Source organism: Aspergillus sclerotioniger, assembly GCF_003184525.1.
Source record: "Aspergillus sclerotioniger CBS 115572 chromosome Unknown BO94scaffold_51, whole genome shotgun sequence".
Taxonomy (NCBI): domain Eukaryota; kingdom Fungi; phylum Ascomycota; class Eurotiomycetes; order Eurotiales; family Aspergillaceae; genus Aspergillus; species Aspergillus sclerotioniger.
Genome location: NW_020291041.1, coordinates 123037 through 143286, shown reverse-complemented (window position 1 = coordinate 143286; position 20250 = coordinate 123037). Strand labels below are relative to the sequence as shown.

Here is a 20250-nt window from a genome sequence, read left to right as displayed (position 1 = left end):
GGGAGTTTAGATGGTCTGCCGGATCAGAATGGGCGGTTGTGTCGGGTGTAATTGAGGTAAATGGTGAAGCGGTTGAGAAGTAATTGTAACTGTATATAGATGGTAAAGTGGTGTGGAACATTACTTGTGTTTTCTAACGGGATGCAGGTATGAAAATGTGATCAGAGAAAGATACTGCAAGATATATGAAATAGACATCGCTCGTGCAATCTTGGAGGAAGCACATCTACACCAGAATCTGCAATATCATTCCCACTCCATCCTCAAAACATGAATTGGCTGAGCGTTGCTGCCTCCTCGGCATCCACTTCTTCATCCGGATTCAGGCGAAAGGCCGTCTCCCAGGGCCGATACCCTTCATCCATAAACATGCTCTGCACGGCGCGTCTCCGGATGCCAACGTTTCCCCCATCGAAGATGGGCAGCGCCAGCGCTGTCGAGAGTAAGCTTGCAAATGGTAATTCCACGTTATATGCAGACCTATTATCCCCGTTAGCTACATGCAAGCGAGGATATGAATGAACATACACCCCAACGGCATTCATCGCATCAATGCACGATTGCACCGCCGCATCGGACGAATATATTTTCGCAAGAAGGGCAGGTTCCCGGCGCTCTGCCTGTTCACCAGGCCCCGAAAGCAGACAATTGGCGGCCTTCCATGTCAGCAGTCGGGATGTCTCCGTCCGCATCTTAATATCGATCAGGCGATCTGCCACCGATTGGCGTTGACCGATTGGCATCGTGCCTCGACGGGTATCGCGGGAGAATTCCAGGGCTGCATCGAACACGGCTCGTTGGATGCCGGTTCCCATTGCTCCGACCAGCATTGCTATACCAGTTAGCACCAGTGCATCATCCTAGCATCGGCAGTTAGGGACCAACCGGAAATATCAAACGACTGCGTCACGATCTGTGCGCCTGTACCAGGAGCACAAAGGACGTTCTTGGCGGGCACTCGCAGGTTGGTATACTGGCTGGGTCAGCTCCCCCCGATAATAAACAAGGCTTATGCAGGGTACCTTTATATGAGGTCCAGAGACCGCAACATGCCCCGCCGTTTCCACATGCTTGACAACATGGAACGATCCCACCGGGTTCCGATCGATATCAGCACGAGTGACAAGAACAATCATGATAAGATCGCTCGGACAAGATGCCTGGGCGACAACATCCTCGTCAATGCACCGACACACCACACAGCTCAGATCAGCGCCTTGAAAATCCCACCCGGCTGAGTTTGTCGCCCACATCTATGCCGTCAGTCAGCATATCCATCTATTACCCCCGCACAACGCACCTTTTCTCCATTCAGAACCCATTCATCCCCATCACGATTCGCATTAGTCTGCAGCCCCGGTGCTCCAGGCTCAAGCCAATTCGCCTACACCCGTCATCAGCAATATCCAGACCAACTAGGAACATAAAGCAAGACATACCACCCCACCCGGCTCCGAAAACACCAACGAAGCCAAAGGCGACCCCGTCTTCGACAGAAACGGAGCTAGAAACTCCTGCACCTCAGGCCTATACGCCAAAGCCAACGGAGTCAATCCCAGCCCGGTACCAAAAATAGTCAACGATGCCGACGCCTCAACGGCATAGAACTCCTCCACCAGAAGAGCCGCTTCCAGTATATTTTTACTGGATCCGCCCACTGCCGAGGATACCTGAGCCGTAAGCAAGCCGTTCTTGACGGCGACTTCATAAATCGATCGGAGGGACTGGAATCGGGCTTCTGGGGTGGGGAGATGGGTGTAGGTGGCGGCTGCGCTGGCTAGGTGCGTTGCGGCGAAGATGCGAGCTGTGCCTTGGGCTTGCGCCTCTGAGAAGGAGAGTGTGAATTTGACCATGATGAAGTGATATCTTGCTTAGGTCTCTGGGGAATGGTGTGAGGGAGGGTGGAAAGGAGGGAAGGGAAGATGCAGGGTGGGTGGGATGGATGGCTGCAGATTGACCCCGCTTTGGCAACGGAGAGCCTCGTATCACCCACCCGCGCGGGCAGTCCACCAATACCACAGCAGGATCAGCAGGATTTGACTAAGGCTCTGTGTAACGTGGGTCTCTCTGTTGGGTGATTTTACAGTCGTCATTATAAAAGCATGGGTTATTAAAGCAGAAATGTTGGTTGAGAAGATGTAGACAACCACCTGGCGGGGAATATATATTCAAAGACCACCTAGGGGAGATTAAGGTACGATGTATTGAAGGTCATGAGATCCAATGTTCGACACATATATGCCTTTCCATAGGTTGGATCTCGGTAATGGTGGCAAACCCTCCCATGCCGTCCTATTCTGTGTCCCTAATGTAGAGCAATGAGGGTCCCACCGGATCTGCCCTAATCTCTACCGCCCCCCTAGCAAGCACTCGTGATATTGCACGCCAGCTTCTCTGCAATGGCATCTGCAACAATTAGCTTAAAAACGGATTGTATCAGTTGGTAGACTTACAAACGGTCGACTGCGGGTGTCCCGGGGGCAAAAAAGGAAAAATCGAGGCATCGATCACCCGCAAGCCCTGGACGCCCAGCACACGCGCCTGGGTATCTACCACGGCCATCGGATCCTCGGCACGACCCATCGCACACGTCGAGGAGGCATGTCGGACCGTCATGGCATTCCGCCGGATCGAATCCTCGATCTCCGCATCGGTCTGCACCTGGGGCCCCGGATAGACCTCCTCCCCGATTTTAACAGGTGCCATGGCGCTGGTATTCCACAGCTGACGCGCCCGCTTGAACGCGGCAACGAGGACCTCCATGTCCGCCGGCGCCGTCAACCAGTTGGGATTGACCAATGGCGGCACAGAGGCATCCGGCGAGGAAATTGTGACATTTCCCCGGGACTGCGGCGCCACGAGAGCAAAAGACATGGCGGCATAGTTGTAGCCATCATGGGGGTCCTCCTGGGACGGGACATTTTGTGGCCCAACGTACGACGACGGGAAGAGATACTCGACCTCGGGCCAGTCTGCCGGCATCTGCGCCAGTGTCGTCAAGGTCTGGTTGGAGAATTGGGCCCGCAGGTCGCCGGGGATTTTCTCCCATCCCATGACATCACTGCTGGGACTGGTATACATTCCCGTCGCCTGTTCGTCGAACTCTTGCGCCGCCTGGGCCGCAAACTCGGGGTCCCCCATCCTGGAAGCCGTGATCACATTGACTCGATGTGAGGCCGCGGTGTAGACATGGTCATGCATATTCTGGCCCACCCCCGGCCGATCGGCCACGATGGGGATCCCCAGCCCCTCGAGGCTTGCAGCCGGTCCGACCCCAGACACCAGAAGCAGCTGGGGCGATCCAAAAGCGCCTGCTGAGAGGATGACCTCTTTGGTGGCATTCAGCTGGTAGCTAAGTCCGGCAGTTTCCACCACCACCGCCGAAGCCTGTCGGTCCTTAGTGAAGAGAACCCGTTTGGCCATGGTGGAATGATAAACGCTATAGTTGGGCCAATCGAGGGCCCGTCGGAGAAAGGCGGTTTCAGACGAATCCCGTAGCATAGTTGTCGCGTTAACAGTGAACAAGGTGTATCCTTGGCCCAGTAATTCTCCGCTCTGCAAGCCGGGAATCTTCGAGATGCCAATGGCTTCCAGCCCTTGGATGGCCCACGAGCTGAAGGCCTGCACGTAATGAGGGTACGTCACGGAGAGCGGATTCGAGCCATTTCCTAAGACGCTGGCATCGTACCACGGAGTCCCGTTGTCGAACCGCAGAGACATGTCCGGCGGCGTGAAGCGAGTGCTCTTTTCAAAAAAAGGCAGCAGGTTGTCGAATGTGAAGCTGTCATCTCTTACCAAATCCGCCCACTGCTGGTAGGCTCCGCGGGTGGCTCGATGGTAGACCATGGAGTTTCGCGCTGATGTACCTCCCAGGCACTTTCCTCGCGCATAATGTGCCTGCGTGCCATATGTGCCCTATGTTCGCGCATTGGTTAGCGGACCTTCTCCGTTGACCAGCATCCCACACGTACCGCCTGCGGAGTCGTCATAGTTCCCCAGTCAATCAGGGGCTGCCAATCGGTCGGAGACCGTCCGGTAAATTGGTTGGTGCTGGCTGGCACCTGGCTAAGATTGCCATTGTCGATTTCATAGAAACCACCGGCCTCAACAACAGCCACGCTGCCAGCCTGCTGCTCGGCTAATCGCGTAGCCAGTGTCAGACCGGCAGTCCCCCCGCCAACCACGATGTAATCAAAGGTGGTATTCTTGCCCGGAACACCAAACGACGATCCCAACGGCGGTGGCTTGTCCTGGACCGCGGTTACGGACCCGGCCAGCGCGGCCCACCAAATGCATGTCTGACGAAGGTGCATCGTCGGCAAGTGGAAAAGTGGATTCTTCCATGGATCCGCCGGACAAAGATCGTGCGGAGGGGCTGGACTGGCGATGGGCGTCGCATCCGGGGTTTAAATGGGCAGGAATGTGAATTTGCCCCGTGGATCTTTTCCTCCTTCCGCTTGCGGCTCTAGAGAGGGTGTTGCGTCAGACAGTCAAGCATCTGACCGGGCAGCGCAGCTGAACCCTGACTCATCGTGCCTCTGGGCCAATCATGGCGGACTGGGGATCAGATTGACCTGCTTGCGGACATGGCCAGCATGCCAGCTCCGATGACTCCACGATGCGTGACAGTGCTGGGCCCTTGGCACAGGCTGGGAATGTAGGGCATCCACTACAAGGCCGAGGAGAATGAATCCGACCGGGGCACAAACAATGGCATTCATAACAATGTAACCATCATGCGTGGCTATCAGGCGACAGGAAATTCATCGCGGCACGGCATACTTCATCCACAGGGGATCATGCAGCAACTTGTGCAGACAACTCTCCTCCACCTCCACTAAGACCTCCATGACCCCATCCCGTGGCACTGGCAGGACCAGCTGCAGCCCATTGATGACCCCGATGGAAGGGGCTCGCACCGCGTCGATTCGATCGCCCAAGATGGGCCCCCACTCCAGCGAATACAGTTGGAAATTGATCCACGAGGTCTGCACACAGTTGAATCCCGGGACGTCCAGAAAGGCCGTAGGCACCAGCCGATCGACATCCTCCAACTGCTCAATCAGGGCCGTCAGGTCATCGGTAAATTGGTTGGTCGCGCGACGCACTTCGGTTCGGATCAGGATGGCCAGGTCAGCCAGCGTGGCGGAGCCCAGGATCGTGCGGATTGGCGCAGGTACCCCGAGATACTCCAGGAAGCATCCCAAAGTCTGGGGATGCACGCGCGGGTCCGTCCGCAGACGTCCATTGATGGCGAGGTTGAACACCGAAACCGGATTGCCTTGGAGGGCTTTCAACGGCCACTGCACCGCCATCACCGTCCTCCACAGCAGTGCCGATAGGGCGTCATTCGTGGAAATCCACGTCAGATCAGTTGCACCGGTCGCATGAGCAGGGGACGCCGCCTCCTTCAACGCCGCCAGTGATTCGGGGGAGAAGTAGAACACATGGGTGCGATGGTTGCGAGCCAGCATCTTTGGCGGCGCCCCGGCAGGAGCACATGGCAGTAGAGTATACTGAGGGTGGTTCTCAAGCAACCCCGGATTACGTCCAGATGCCCGCATCACCAGCTCTCGGTCTTGGAAGATGGCCTCGGGGAGTTCGACCGGGTGAGGGATCTTGAGGCCTTGGGCACGACGACACTCCTCGGCCCAGATCTTCATCCACATATAGTACGAGGTGCCGTCGCCCACCAAGTGCAGCGTACACCAGTTTAATAACAGACCCCCTGGGATAAAGTTGGCCTGCAAGAGAGAGACAGGAAGTCGCTCGCCGGGCATGGGCCACACGGACCGGCGGCACAGCACATCAGCATCAAAATAAGCCACCGGGAACGCCTTCGACTGAAGCTCCGCGTAGGTGGCGGGGAATGCGCCGGGTGCTCGCAGATCACGGACCACGGACCACTATGTCATCGATATCTCCATCCTGGAGTCGTTGAAGGCGGAAAATGCCGGCCTGCTGGGAGGTTTCATCCGGAACTGCCTCGCAGCCCATAACCGGCAGGCGCTTCTTGGTGGCCGCATAACTGACTTGGAGCACACGCGTCACCGCGTCGAGGTCATAGTGGTCTCCGAGGGGAAATGGAAAGATGTCTCGGACATACCCTTTAGGACCAATGCGCTCCAGGGGTGTCAGTGTGGGAATGGCGTTGGGGTCGGCTATGGAGCCCATGATGAGGGCAATGGTTGGAATGGGATATTACAAATCGGTTAGATTGTTAGCAGGGTTACCCCGGGATAGATGGTCAGTTTCTCAACTGGCGATTTCTGGGTTCAAATAGTCCCTCCACCATCAAATGACTAACCAGGGTGTTGATAAGGGGGTTCCTGACCCAACAGCATGCCTTTGTGCCGGTAAATGCACGCCTGAGATTTGAGGGGGTTACTGATATCGCAGGCAATGTCTGGAAAGTATTGGCTCATTGGATGGGGTTGACAGGCATCCTAATCGGACGCGCGACGGACCATCGGCCAGCGCATCGCAATGCGAGCTAAGCATCGCTAGTCGATTTTAGCTGGCTCCAAGCCGGTTTGCCCCCGGTTGCTGCGACGGTCTGTGCTCCAAAGAAGTGTGATCAGCAGTCTACCCCGGTCTTCTGTAAGCACTAGTCGAGGTGCCATGCTAAATTGGACTCCGTACTATGGGCCTAAGAAGCCCGGCTGGGAAGGTCGGCCGAGGGATGCGCCAGGACTGTTGGCTTCTGGTGATTAGAAAACCCCCTGCTTCCCATTCAGCGAGAAAGGGGTCTTTCTACTGCTCTCCCTGTGTCATGTCGACCCTCCAGTCATGATTATGCTATCTGTTCAGCTTTTCCGAGTTGACTCGAGCGTGCAGGCGACAGCACGGCAATTATAGACAGCCAACCTGACATCCTCTGTGCAATACTAGGCAGCGTTGGTCTCCTGGCACGCTGGCGATGGAATCGAATCCCGCCATCGTCGCCATCTTTGGTCAACCCCCCGTCAACATCAATCTGGCTGCTACTCAGGTTTCTCGCGACAATGCCGCCGTCCTTGCCATGCTGTGTCTCGGGGTAGTGGCCGTGATCCTGCGCTTTATCACACGGCTCGCTCTGCGCAATCCCTTCCGGGTGGATGACTGGTTGATCCTGGTGTCTCTGGTATGCATGTATCCATCGACTGTCCCTTCAATGGCCCACAATAACCTGCGTCGTCCAGATCTTTGTCGGCGCCACAGCAGGCCTCAGTATAGCAGGTAGGGGGTGACCTATCGCTTCTTGAGCTTCTATCGAACCTATGCACGCCGCTAACTGAGGATGGGCATCGTTGCAGGCGGCACATTTGGTGCAGGGCGACATGTCTGGGCAGTCACCTTGCCGGATTTAACCAGTATCTTCAAAGTTGGTCACTGTCTATCGCGCGCTGACCTGGTCAGCTAACCGCCTCGGCCGGTCCTGTTCACCTATACCTTCGTTTATGCAGCCGGATGCTCAGCATAAAAACTCTCCATTCCGTGCTTCTACCGCCGGGTATTCGATGTGATTCGCCAGGATCTTTCCTTCCGCTTGCCCATCATCCTCGGCTTTACCCTTGCACTTTCCTATCCGATCATTGTTTGGGTAGCCATGGGCAATTCTTGTCGGCCCGTGTCATACTTTTGGAACCAGTTCAATGGCGCCTCGGGGACGTGTATCAAGACGGATACCTTCTTTCTCGCAACGGCCATCATCAACATGGTGAACGACATCGTGGTCCTGGCAGTGCCCTTTCCACAGATTGCCAAACTGCAGATGAATCGTCGGAAGAAGCTGGCAGTCTGTGCAATTCTAGCATTGGGGAGTTTGTGAGTCACCCCCTTGTTCCCCCAACAACAAACTAACCGGATACTGCAGCGTATGTGTGGCCAGTGCAGTGCGGATATATGTCCTCTACCAGTTCACCCAGGCTCGTGATGTGACCTGGATGATGGGGCCAGTGTTCATCTGGTCGAGCATCGAGCCATCCGTGGCCATCGTCTGCGCGCGTCTCCCACATCTGGCTCCCTTGGCCCGTTTGGCTCACCTCCAACTCCTCTCCACTCGCGGGGGTAAGAGTGGGCAGCCCACATCGCCGAGTTTGCCATGGCGATCGCGACGTAGTGGGGATCCAAACGTTGCAACAGTTGGTTCCCGACCGAGTCAGTTGGCCGCGGGGCGATTCGACCGACCAGGCCTGGAGAGATCTGAGGACGAAATTAGGTTGACGAGCAAGGTCACGGCCAGCACAGTGGTGCGCTCCCGGCGCTCGCTCGACTCTGCCCCGGAGGACCGTCTACCTGGCCAGTTCATTGTAGTGCAGTCCAGTTTCGAACAATCTGCGTCCAACGCGAAGCATGGCCAGTGAAGCACGAGGGATATGGTTGTTATGAGGGATGAGTGGGCTATCGGGCTAGGGAATGTATGGAGAATGGAGCTTCTGATATCATGGGATGGATGCCCAGTATGGCAGAAGAGCACATTTTGATTCAATATCAACGAGGCCATGAATGTCGGATATCCAACTTTGCTCGATTGAGATATTCAGTTACACTATCCGCTACACAATTCCGGGGACGGACCGAGTAGAAAGCTATTCACTTGTCTGGCAGCTGATCAGCAGTCGAGCACTCTTTGAACAATCACTGGAGATCTCGTGATGAGTGGCATTGTCCAATAAAATCCGACAGATACAGTCTTTTGGTCAATGAAATACATTCCCTGTCCTCATCTGCTCAAGATTCCGATCCCTTGACTACCACAGGAAAGCTACCACTGCCCACTTCGCTCTCGTCCTCCACCCACACCAGCGCATACACCCCGTCCGTGTCCGTGCTAGACGCCCAGAATTGTGCCTCTAACTCGGTGTTGTTGTTGTAGACCAGCTGCGAGGCAAACAGCGCGAAGCCCGTGACAATTCCATCGACCGCCGCAGCCCTGGCATAAGGCAGCACCCCGATGCTGTTGTCGGTTTCGGGCCGGATGTATAGCGAACCAGCACGGGTACCATTGACAAAAGTCCCGTTGACAATCCAGCACTCGTCGGTGATAGACGGTAGGCCCCAGTACATGGGAGTCAGGTCGGCGGCAGTATCATCTGGGTTTTGGGCAATATACAGCAGACCTAATCATACGAGTCAGCAACAAGATGGTATTTCGCGGTGAAAGGGCTAGGAGGTACTTACCATCGCTGAGCCCATAAGCAATTGGCCAGGCAGAAGCATTGGCACCATAGGCATAGAGAGTGGCATTCTGCTCCGATCCTCGCTTGACATGACCCCAAACCCCGCCGATGCCGGCCTGCATGACGACGAGAGGGCACAGAAGGCTGCACCACTTCATTTGGGATAATTGGATGGAATTAGACAGAATAAGGTGAAGTAATGAGGATTATCCCAACAGCGAGTGAAGGTTGAGTTCAAATGGACCGGACAATCATCCCAATTATACGCCACGATTGATCTCTTCTGGTCTGCTGCGTGAGAAAGCTGCATTCCGCACCAGACGACGGTCTCAAGTGTATTCTGGGGCTTAGATCTACACGGGCCCGCTGCATACGTGGTTCCCATGCCACACGGGCTCTCTCAAACTTTATTGCCGGCGACGCGCATGCAAGTAGGGCTGAATGGCATCTATTGCCCGCGTTCCAAGCAGTTTGACGGGAATCTATCAAGCTTAAAATAGGTCACGGCCCAGAGCGAATCAGAGTGGGCATAGGAGTGGCGACGATTACGTCTCAGGACCACGCGAGCCGTGGATGGGAAGCCATTGTGTCCTGCCAGCCGCCCCGCCGTTCATCTTTGCCGCATGAGGCCGAGATGGTCCCGCCGGGTTTCAGATTTACCCGGACTATCTATCTGGTTGACTGTTGATCTACAAGAGACAGCACGAGATCTAGTGAGTCTGCGGACATGCTCCGCACGTACTGCCTCTAGAATTTCGGCCGTGTGACTATGTTCCGTTGCTGACACTGTCCTGGGATGCCACAGGATGCTGTGCTACATAGCTTCTAACTCTGTTGAAGGGCTTGGAGCAGCCGGCGTCAGTTGTTAATCTATCGCAATGCTAAAAGCTAGGGCTGTCATGTCTAAATATTAACCCGGTTCTGGTCCGTGCAATTCCTGTATCCCAGCAGTGCCATGCCCATGTCCTGAACGCCAAGTCCCGGCTGGATGGAGTAGCAACGCAAGCAGGGCTCGCACGCGTGTCACAAGTGGACCTGATGGCACTAAGATCTGCCCGATGTATGTGGTTGAAAAGGGCAGGTAGACTAGGTGTCATAGATCGTCAGTGGGGAGCCAAGCAGCCATAGCCTCAAACAATTCCAAGACCACCATCAGCTGAGGCCCGTGGGCACCATCCCAACCTTTTGGAGTTGCTTGGACTTGTGGGATTGTATATAACATCAAGTATGTAGCACCTGGCCTATTGATATGATCCATCATCATCACTCTCCGTCTGATTGGTTGCCATTCGTTCGATATCATACCTTTCTATCCTTCCTTTGTCATCCTATCTCTCTGTAACCCCTTGACAAACTCGGTCTCTCTTTTATCTTCTTCCAGGCGCATCCGCCTAATACCAGAATCATGCGAAATTTCATTCCTTTCATATTGTCTTCATTGTCATGCGCCCTGGGAGCCTCCCTCCCAAACACTTCCCACCCTGAGGCATGTATCAACAGCCCTACTAACCGCGCATGCTGGCGCGACGGATACAACCTGTCGACCAACTACTACGAGGAGGTCCCCGATACCGGCGTAGTGCGCGAGTACTGGTTCAACGTTGAAAACACCACAGCAGCTCCAGACGGGGTTGAGCTTCCTGTGCAGCTGATCAATGGCTCTTTCCCAGGACCCACCATCATCGCAGACTGGGGAGATACAGTTGGTACGATTCCTTTCCCAGGCTACGGTATCTCGCTTACTTTGGTAGTGGTACATGTCACCAACTCTCTGCAGACAAACGGAACTGGTATACACTTCCACGGGATTCGTCAGAATTGGACGGACCAGATGGACGGCGTTCCCAGCATCACCCAATGTCCCATCGCTCCCGGACAATCGTATACCTACAAATGGCGCGCGGTGGAGTATGGCTCTGGCTGGTATCACTCGCACTTCTACGTCCAGGCATGGGACGGTGTTTTTGGGGGTATCGTGATCAATGGCCCTGCTACGGCCAACTACGATGTGGATCTTGGACATCTGTTCCTGAATGATTGGTATCATGTATGACATCTCGGTCCCTTGTCACTCCCCAATGGCGATAGCCTCTGAACTGACCGGTAGAAAACTGCCGATGAACTCGTCCTGCAAGCGTCTACCAATGGACCACCTACACCTCCTAACGGTCTAATCAACGGAACCAACACCTACGGCAGCTTAGGGTCTCGTTTCGAGACAACATTTGCTGCGGGAACCAAATACCGTATTCGCTTGGTAAATGCTGCAGCGGACAATCACTTTCGCTTCATGATCGACAACCATACCATGGAGGTGATTGCGGCGGATTTCGTCCCAATTCATCCCTACAACACGACCCAGCTAAGCATCGGCATGGGCCAGCGCTACGACATCATCGTGACAGCCAAGGAGCTGACCAGCGGCAATGTCTGGCTACGAGCGATTCCTCAAGAAGCTTGCTCCGAGACGGACGCTTTAGACAACATCAAGGGCATCATCCGCTACGACAACTCATCCACGGCCGACCCCACCACCATGGCATACAGCTACACAGATTCCTGTGCAGATGAGGCAGCGTCCAATCTCGTGCCCTACCTGGCCATCAACGCCTCGGACAGCTACACATACAGCACCGACGAGGAGGTCGCCGTCCAAGTCACCGACAACGCCCTACTATGGACGATGAACAAAACCTCCTTCCACACAGAATGGGACTACCCAACCCTAATGCAAGTAGCAGACAACAACCAAACCTGGAGTGCCAAGGAGCGGGTCATCCACCTCCCCTACCAAGACAAGTGGGTATACATTGCCGTTCATTCCCCGTTTGCGCAGGACCATCCGATGCACCTGCACGGACACGATTTCTGGATCTTAGCCTCGGGGTATGGCAACTTCGACTCATCCCAGACAGACGGCTTGACGCTGGTGAACGCCCCTCGGCGCGATGTGGCCATGATGCCTGCTAGTGGGTACTTGGTGATTGCGCTCAAGACCAATAACCCCGGTGTAAGTGCCTTCCTATCCCGCCCCGAATGATGTGAGTGACTGATGAAACAGGCGTGGCTCATGCATTGCCATATTGCTTGGCATACTTCTGAGGGCTTTGCGGTGCAGCTGTTGGAGCGGGCCTCGGAGATCGAGTATGATTATGACACGCTGAACAATACCTGTGCGAGTTGGAAGAGCTATGTGGCGGCGAGGGATGTGACTCAGCATGACTCGGGGGTATAAATTGAGATGGAATCAGAGTCTTTATTAAGACCTGCTTTTTTAAAGGAAGGGTTTGCTGCTCAGATGTTCGATCACTCTTGGTAAAACAGGGTTTTGTGGATGGGTGGATGGTGGATGGATCGGTTCATCCCGCCGACGGCGCTAAAGGGACTAATTGTCACTGCCACGTCTAGCCTCGATTGTCACTCAATGATGTCCACCAAACACCGTATGAGATTCTGTCAGTGGGGACACTCAATTAATGGCGCGTAGCTACTGTCAAGTGTCAACAATAACCCAGCACCCCAGCAACCCAGTAACGGTAGAAATATCCGGTCAATGCCGTACAATACGTTCCATACCGTACCACCATCTGACTCAGCGGTAAGCACACGCGTAACAATACACCTCCGGTACGGATATATATAGCAGCCCTTCATTGCTCAACCCACCCAACAGGCTAACCACCATGGCGCGCCCCTTCAACCCCCCCGATTATTACAGACTGGACCGTCGTTCATCGGTAGAGTCCAATGCACTTTTATCCGTCTCCGACCTGGATGAAGATGACTTGGTGCCACTCCGAAGAAAATCCGCGCAGGCCCGCGGAGGGCTGTGGTCCTGGTGCAGGGCGTGCTTCCGACTCTTCCGTCGCGGTAGCGCTGGTCGCAATGGACGGCGACTCGTGGCTCTGATCCGCCTGGTTCTTGGGTTCCTGATCGTGCTCGTCGCGGTGACGGGGATATTCTGGCCCTCGTATACACACTTGCCTCCTCACTACCAGGCTCTCCGCAGATCAGCCGCCCAATCCAACATCAGCGGTCCGGGGAATCCCCACGACGAGAAGATCTTCGTCGCCGCCATTCTGTACGACCAGGAGGGGGAACTAGCAGGCGGTAGATGGGGAAATGCCTTGCTACGGCTAATCTACCTCCTCGGCGAAGACAACGTCTTCCTGAGTATCTACGAGAACGACGGAGAAGCCAAGGGCCACCAGGCCCTTCGAGATCTAGAGCGCAAGCTGCCATGTAACAGGTCCATTCAAATAGATCCGCATCTAGATCTGAACACATTCCCAAGGGTTATAGCCCCGGGAGGGGCGCAACGCATCAAACGAACCAACTACCTGGCCGAGCTGCGGAATCGCGCTCTTCGCCCTCTGGACGAGCACCCAGAAATCAAGTACGATAGAATTCTCTACCTCAATGACGTCATCTTCGATCCTATCGACGTACTTCATCTCCTTTTCTCCACCAACAGCGATCAAAACGGGGTAGCCCAGTACCGTGCGGCATGTGCGGTCGACTTTAGCAACCCGTTCAAATTCTACGACACCTACGCCACGAGAGATCTGGATGGATACGGAATTGGACTTCAATTTTTTCCGTGGTATACCACGGCCGGTAGCGGTCAGAGCAGAAGGGATATGCTTGGAGGGAAAGATGCCGTGCGTGTTCGCAGCTGCTGGGGAGGGATGGTGGCTTTTGATGCAAAGTACTTCCAACGACGCGACAACCCAGTGCGGTTCCGCGCCGACCCAGATGTATTCTTCGATGGATCCGAATCCTGCATCATCCACGCCGATATCCAGGATCCCCCTTCAAATGACAAGGAAGTGCACGACAGCGGCATCTACATGAACCCCTTTGTTCGAGTCGCATACACGGAACGCACCTACTCCTGGCTATGGCTAACCCGGCGATTCGAAAAGCTCTATTCCATTCCTCATAACCTTGCAAGCCAGGTGGCTGGGTTCCCCCGGGCTAACCCCCGTCGAAGCGAGACTCCCGGCCAGGTGATCAAAGAGACCCTCTGGGTTCCGGATGCGACAGATACCCGTGGGGGCGCATTTCGAGAGGTAGATCGGGTAGCGGGGAATGATGGCTTCTGTGCGGATGGATTTGGCGGATATCGTGGGCTGCAGGTGATTGTGGAAGATCGAAAACCAGGCCAGGGTGGATGGGAGGAGATTCCCTTGCCATTGAATTAGCTGGTAACCCTATATTCCAACTACCGACAATAAACGCGAGTACTGTTACAATAGACCGAATACCAAACATACTGCATTAGCTGAACTGAATTAACTTAATAACCCCTTAGGCACTTTCGACCAATACCGACACCTGCCAAACACCGTCCGACAGAACTTGCCATACTCGACGCGCAGGTTGAATGCTCGCCAGGAGCCTTGCGCGCGGTGCAGCAGACGAGCAGAGGGGTCAGTAATAGGCTTAGACCCCATGTTCCCATACGCCCCTCGACCAGGACTACCCTAGTTAGCAAGCAAACCTCCACAAGGGGACAAAACATACCTAAACCCCGTAATCGGCAACACCAACACATCCTCCACCAACTTACTTCTCCCCCCATCCTGCAACCCAGACAACGCATTCCACCGCAGCCCCGTCATCGTACCCAGCCAGCTCTGCACCGCGTACGTGAACGCCACTGGCCCCGTCAACGCAATGGGATCCAACGCCTGCAACTCACTCTGCGTCGACTGTGCATGAAGCTGTCCGGCATGATGAGCAGAGACCGTCTGAATCTCCCCGAAAATATGATCGATGAAAACCTGCAACACCGGGTGACCCGGCGCCCAGGCAAAAGCCCATTGCGTCAACTGGGTAGGGAGGAGATATCCCATCCTCCAGTAGGTGTCACTGTCGGGGGGACAGTCTGCTTCTAATCCGACAATGGCTTTAACTGGACGCGTAGAGGTGGAGGTGTATTCGCGACCGGTCTCGGTATCTTTCCAGGGTTCTAGATCCGATTGTGTGATCCACGCTGCGGGGGATTGGAGGGGTTCGGTGTCGATGTCTGCGTACTACTCACCACTCCTTGTCAGTATCCCAACGGCATACAATAAGTAGAGCTGGATGGCATACCACACCCCCAATCCACTTAGCCACCAACACCCTAAAAACATCCGACTGCTCGACATGACTCGGCAACGCATAGAACTGCTCCTCTAGCTCCGGTTCAAACCGTCGAATAAACTGCGCGATGCCCTCATCATCCCAGAGAAAATAAGCCATCTGGCCATTGATCACTCGCAGCCATCTCTCCGTGCTTTGTTGGATCTCATGTGGCCAAGTATCCACCCGGGTGTTTTTCCAGGTTTGATGGACGATCAATGGGATGGAGGAGTGAGGGATCTGGTATTCGACTGTCGAAAGGGCGGCGTGGGAGGCTTGTTCGGCTGCGTCGACGATATTCTCGGGGGTAGGGTTGGTGGTAGTGTTGGAGGTCCAGCCTGCGGGGATATACCATGCTAGATATCGTGGATGGGTTAGTTAGTTCGGGGTGTTTAGCACCTATCATGGCAGTAGACTAACCTCCACCAATAGCACTATTCGTATGAACACGTTGAAAAAGCAGAGGGTATCGATGCTCGAGCAGGGATATCTCCTGCACAGAGGTATCCGGACGATAGAAGAACCAAGTGAGCAGAACTACCAGAGTTAGCGCGGCCAACACCGGCCGGCGTAGTAAGTAGCGGGTAATCATGAGGAAAATGTCTCGAAGCGTAGGTTGTAATTGGGTGTGTCAGCACGAGGTTGTCTATAATAATAATATAAGTAACCGACTATGGAAGCGAAGCGAAGCCATGGTAAAGATCCATCATCGGAGCTTGTCTTCTGAATCTGCCCCTTTCACGACTTCACCCCACTGGGCACTTGAGGAAGGGAGGCTGTGTGGTAATGGTAAAACCCGATGGTGACACAGAAAAATACGGTTGCCTAACGGATGGCCCCAAACAGAGGGATTAATTCCTGCGGCATCGAACCCTGCCGCCAGGCTGTCAGACTGTCTTTCTCTTTGGCACTTGGCAGAGTGTTTGTCCCACCATGCCCGGATGGGATAGTCACCCTTTCACTAGACCCTGAGGTGGAGGGTTTGCGAGGTAGAAAACTGCCATTGGCTCTGGTGTGTCCATAATCATCCGAGCCGGCCAATGGCAACTGCTGCGCCTCGCACGGTGTCCGTCGGGGACATATCAGACCAATAAAGAGACGGAAATGTCATCAGGGCCCACGCCCTACGCAGCCCTAGCCGCGGTGGGTCGATGCTTGGTATCGCTTGGTGAAGACCCTTCCTTTGCACTGCCTCTCTGGCAGGGCAGTGCAGATGGTTGCTTCTGGTTTTTCCTCATGATGGTGGACCCGACTATCCCGAATTCAGGCATTGTGGGGTCGTCTTAATAATGGTAAATGCGGTCAGTCGACCGATGCTACTCTATAGATTAATGTCTCAGCTGAGCCTCATCGCCAAGGTGCCAGCGAACTTTCCAAGGACTTGTCCGTTTGTTGTGGTGCGGCGGTCCTTGCGTGGTTTCTAGAGTGATAGATCACTCGATTGATATCTGTGGGTAATGTATTTGCGGTGAGGGCAATAGTTCATATTATGTCTTAGCTGAGCCTCATGAAACCTTCTTCCGCTACCTCAGCAGTCTGTGGGTGTAAGCAGACCCACGAGGTATTATCGGAGGAAACCTCGGAATGACAACCGTAGACGCCAGGCAGCCCCTGACCAGGGCATGGTGAAACCAGGCTGCAGTACGGACAATACCGTGCTGCAGACGGTATTACCCGTCAGGTATCGATGGTATGGAAGCCGCGGATCCCACCCAGTCGGATATTCCCTGGGCATGCATGGCATTCACCGGCTGTAAAAATCATACCCTAAAAACTTCACCTGGGCCTCATCTACGGTGCCTAATGTTATGTCCTTTTCTTCCTGCTTGTCCTGCTCCAATTCCTCAGACCATGCACCTATTAATCGCCAGCCATGGCCCACACTCGCATGCGACTGCTCTTGGCAGTAATCCTGCTCTTCATTCTGACCTGTCTTCTGGCCCCATTCCTGTGGAATCTTTACCTCCTCCTCCGACTACCTTTCGTCTGGAAAGGTTCCTCGACAGATGCCATTGTTACCCAGGAGCATGATGCATTCGACCCAACCTTTGCCGCCTACGACAGCAGCTATTCCACAGCTGACTCCGGCCTCCCCGTCCTCATCCCCGCGCGACTACACCACGTCCACCTAGGCCCAGAGCCAATCCGGCCCGAATGGAAGACAGCTCGCGACGAATGTCTAGCGCAGCATCCCACCTGGGAATTCTTCCTCTGGGACGACCGAAATGCCACCCGCTTCGTCCAAAACCATTACCCGCATTTCCTACCCACCTGGGACAGTTACACCCATCTGGTGCAGCGGGTAGACGCTCTACGATACATGATTCTGCATACTTACGGAGGTACACACCCTTCTTATCTTCTACCATATCACCATAACCCCCAACCGAAAAACTAACCCATTCATCCTAGGCGCAATCCTCGATTTCGACCTCGCGTGCAAACGCCCCCTCGAACCCCTCCGACGCTTCGACTTCGTCGCCCCAGCCGCCAACCCCGTCGGCATCTCCATCGGAATGATGCTGTCGTCACCGAATAATACCTACGTGGGGGATTTAGTCCGAAACCTGCCCAATTTTAATCGTCGGTGGTCGCTTCTCCCTTATATTACGGTGATGTTTAGTACGGGGTGTCATTATGCTTCGTATGTATCCTTGTCTTCCTTCCTTTATACTTTCCCATTGGGGGTTCGGACTAATGTGTTGTGTATAGTACGATATACACCATGCAACGCAATACCTCCAACCTGCGCATTCTTACCGGTCCTCCCGAGAACCCGAAACTGCATATGCTTAATGGGTTGGTGGATACTCCGCTTTTTCATCATCTGGGGAGTTCGTCGTGGCATGAGATGGATGCCAAGTTGATCAAGTCGTTTGCGGGTTTTGATCAGCGGTTATCGTTTGGGATGGTTCTGGTGGCGGGGGCGGGGGCGATGTGGGCTATGGGGTTGTGTGTTTCGAGAGTGAGGAGGTGGGGAGGACAGGGGAGGAAGGGGGTTGGTGAGGGTTGTGGGGGTATTTGGGGGAGATAGAGATGGTTAGGGTTGCTGTTTGGTTTGTATTGATGGGTACTTCTAGTAGTAATATGTCTAAAGTATGCAGGTATGATACATGGGATAGTTATGAGAAATGAATGCTTGAATCTGCTATGCTTGTAACAGTAAGATGCTTGGACTAAGCTATGCGATACAAATTGTTGAACCACATGTATCGACTCACCACCAAGTACAATACTCGGTCCCATGAATATTGACTGGTGTGTTGGCTGAATGCGTTTCTGGCCACCAGATATGTCCTCCACGGGCTGACCAGCAGTGCTTTGTCTCCGTAGGGATCCTGTCCTCCTACCAGCTGTTTTCCTGGCGATGTGAAGACCGCTTTGACGATCCGCCAGGAGAATGGCACCGAGGTGAGTACCAAGTCGATCAGCGATGAGTATTTGCGCAGTAAAAAGGTACTCTGTAATGTGTAGACCGGTGGGGTGTGGGGGAAGCTTTCCGCGTATTGCCTATATTGTCAGTCGATCATTCTAGAGATGGAGAGGTATACATACAGAACACCGGCGCTAACAGCGCGATGATTGACGTGACCAGATACTCCACCATAGTCAAAGGTAAAGATCTATATCCATCAGTATCATCGCCTCATCAATGCTGCAAACCTACCAGATCAACTTTCCACATATGGACGTAATGCGCCACAATATCCTGAATCACATCCTCACGCCACCACTTCTTGGGATTATCCTGCAACGCGCCATGCTCCAGCACAACACAACGGGCGGGTAGAATGCCCAGCGCGGCACAACTGCGCTCGATTTCCCCTTTGCGGGTCTCGCCTAGGCCATTGTAATCGCCTGTACGTCGTTAGGTGGTCTTTAGGCAACCATGTCACACAGTACTTACCTGTCGATAGTACCAACAAAGCCCGGGTTACATCCGGGTTGTCGTGGCCGTGGAGGATGGTTGGGCTGAAGAACAAGGTCTCATCATCCGGATGGGCAGTCACGAGGAGGACATTGCGCGCCCGCTGGATAGTCTCCGGAACCAGACGCGGGTCCTCGGCCAGCCAATATGCCAGCAAGAAATACAACCACAGCGATGCTGATAGCAGGATCAGCGCCAAGGACACCATCAGCCATTTCCAGCCATATCGGCACGTCTGGCGGACGAGGCGCTTGAGCAGGCGGGTGGGGGAAACCATCAGCGACGGTGGGCTGGACTTGGCGGGATGTTCGAGGGGAGAATGCGTCCCGATCATGATGTGAAGATGAATTGAAGACTGTCCACCTACGTTGCGGAAAGTCCCATGAATAACGATGAATTCACCTGCTCGAGTGCCTGGGGCATGGCTGCCGCCTGACGGTACGGTACGGTTCCGCCGGTCACAATACCCCGCGGAACCCGACAATACAGCCTTACCGTCAGGGTCTCACGATGCACAAGCTTCAGCGTCAAGCTCCATCCACAAACTAGGCAGCCATTTACGCTGTCACGGTCATTGGCTCGCCTGAATAACTCTATTTTCTTCAAAGTCTGGCCATGAGCGATTTACCTGGCCAATGGCTGTGAGCCAGTGGCGGCTGAAAATGGCTGACAAGCTTTGCTGACCGAGGTCTCGATGCTTAATTGTCTTCAAGCAGCACCGTGGGGGCCAGATGAGCAGGATGCAGCAGAGTAATAGGGGTTCATGTCACACGGCCATCCTGGTCCGACTGGTTTGCGAACCGGCCCCAATGTTCAATCCAGGGCTTATTGCGTATGGCCCTACGGAGTAGCCGTCGCAGGATGGCAGTGCCCCGCGGCTATCCAGATCCTGGGTTAAACTTATTGCCAGGTTATCATTCATTCTAGACTCGGGATTCTTATTCCTGCTGCCTATCCCTTTGCTTCCTCCCGTCTCTTTGTTGCATGTAACCCCGTGTCACCGGCTTCATAGACAGGTACCACCTTGTCATC

The 20250-nt window shown here is 54.4% G+C and overlaps 10 protein-coding genes across 10 annotated transcripts; 4 read left to right on the top strand and 6 right to left on the bottom strand.

Annotated features, from left to right (window-relative positions):
- Positions 1-99: 99 nt before the first annotated feature.
- BO94DRAFT_579690 (acyl-CoA dehydrogenase family protein) lies at positions 100-1896 on the bottom strand. Its single transcript, XM_025615285.1, has 6 exons — positions 1440-1896; positions 1301-1384; positions 1023-1253; positions 886-973; positions 529-832; positions 100-480 (listed from the first exon to the last, which is right to left on the bottom strand). Exons 1-6 carry the CDS (start codon positions 1851-1853, stop codon positions 264-266), a joined length of 1338 nt encoding a protein of 445 aa, XP_025461717.1. The 5' UTR covers positions 1854-1896; the 3' UTR covers positions 100-263.
- A 463-nt stretch (positions 1897-2359) lies between these two features.
- BO94DRAFT_570216 (GMC family oxidoreductase) lies at positions 2360-4296 on the bottom strand (the record flags this gene model as incomplete). The annotated part of the gene is given in 4 exon segments (XM_025614785.1): positions 2360-2406; positions 2454-3915; positions 3972-4250; positions 4270-4296. The coding sequence occupies 4 exon segments, from the start codon at positions 4294-4296 to the stop codon at positions 2360-2362; spliced, it is 1815 nt and encodes a 604-aa protein (XP_025461716.1).
- A 467-nt stretch (positions 4297-4763) lies between these two features.
- On the bottom strand, positions 4764-6174 carry BO94DRAFT_613748 (uncharacterized protein; the record flags this gene model as incomplete). Its single annotated transcript, XM_025616713.1, has 2 exons — positions 4764-5843; positions 5905-6174. 2 exons carry the CDS (start codon positions 6172-6174, stop codon positions 4764-4766), a joined length of 1350 nt encoding a protein of 449 aa, XP_025461715.1.
- Positions 6175-6919: 745 nt separating this feature from the next.
- On the top strand, positions 6920-8564 carry BO94DRAFT_613741 (uncharacterized protein; the record flags this gene model as incomplete). The annotated part of the gene is made up of 4 exons (XM_025616712.1): positions 6920-7131; positions 7279-7363; positions 7514-7806; positions 7856-8564. 4 exons carry the CDS (start codon positions 6920-6922, stop codon positions 8343-8345), a joined length of 1080 nt encoding a protein of 359 aa, XP_025461714.1. The 3' UTR covers positions 8346-8564.
- Positions 8565-8710: 146 nt separating this feature from the next.
- On the bottom strand, positions 8711-9394 carry BO94DRAFT_613737 (uncharacterized protein; the record flags this gene model as incomplete). The annotated part of the gene is made up of 2 exons (XM_025616711.1): positions 9163-9394; positions 8711-9101 (listed from the first exon to the last, which is right to left on the bottom strand). The coding sequence occupies exons 1-2, from the start codon at positions 9317-9319 to the stop codon at positions 8713-8715; spliced, it is 546 nt and encodes a 181-aa protein (XP_025461713.1). The 5' UTR covers positions 9320-9394.
- A 1112-nt stretch (positions 9395-10506) lies between these two features.
- On the top strand, positions 10507-12396 carry BO94DRAFT_613733 (multicopper oxidase; the record flags this gene model as incomplete). The annotated part of the gene is made up of 4 exons (XM_025616710.1): positions 10507-10867; positions 10913-11208; positions 11269-12171; positions 12223-12396. Exons 1-4 carry the CDS (start codon positions 10567-10569, stop codon positions 12394-12396), a joined length of 1674 nt encoding a protein of 557 aa, XP_025461712.1. The 5' UTR covers positions 10507-10566.
- A 448-nt stretch (positions 12397-12844) lies between these two features.
- Positions 12845-14432, top strand: BO94DRAFT_528673 (glycosyltransferase family 69 protein; the record flags this gene model as incomplete). Its single annotated transcript, XM_025610435.1, has 1 exon — positions 12845-14432. The coding sequence occupies one exon, from the start codon at positions 12845-12847 to the stop codon at positions 14363-14365; it is 1521 nt and encodes a 506-aa protein (XP_025461711.1). The 3' UTR covers positions 14366-14432.
- Positions 14433-14455: 23 nt separating this feature from the next.
- On the bottom strand, positions 14456-15882 carry och3 (glycosyltransferase family 32 protein; the record flags this gene model as incomplete). Its single annotated transcript, XM_025608744.1, has 5 exons — positions 14456-14642; positions 14688-14866; positions 14912-15199; positions 15261-15646; positions 15711-15882. The coding sequence occupies 5 exons, from the start codon at positions 15880-15882 to the stop codon at positions 14456-14458; spliced, it is 1212 nt and encodes a 403-aa protein (XP_025461710.1).
- A 1281-nt stretch (positions 15883-17163) lies between these two features.
- Positions 17164-18324, top strand: BO94DRAFT_479490 (glycosyltransferase family 32 protein; the record flags this gene model as incomplete). The annotated part of the gene is made up of 3 exons (XM_025608746.1): positions 17164-17632; positions 17703-17934; positions 18003-18324. The coding sequence occupies 3 exons, from the start codon at positions 17164-17166 to the stop codon at positions 18322-18324; spliced, it is 1023 nt and encodes a 340-aa protein (XP_025461709.1).
- A 64-nt stretch (positions 18325-18388) lies between these two features.
- On the bottom strand, positions 18389-19576 carry BO94DRAFT_540630 (PIG-L family deacetylase). Its single transcript, XM_025612954.1, has 4 exons — positions 19198-19576; positions 18958-19148; positions 18846-18913; positions 18389-18800 (listed from the first exon to the last, which is right to left on the bottom strand). The coding sequence occupies exons 1-4, from the start codon at positions 19550-19552 to the stop codon at positions 18467-18469; spliced, it is 948 nt and encodes a 315-aa protein (XP_025461708.1). The 5' UTR covers positions 19553-19576; the 3' UTR covers positions 18389-18466.
- Positions 19577-20250: the final 674 nt, after the last annotated feature.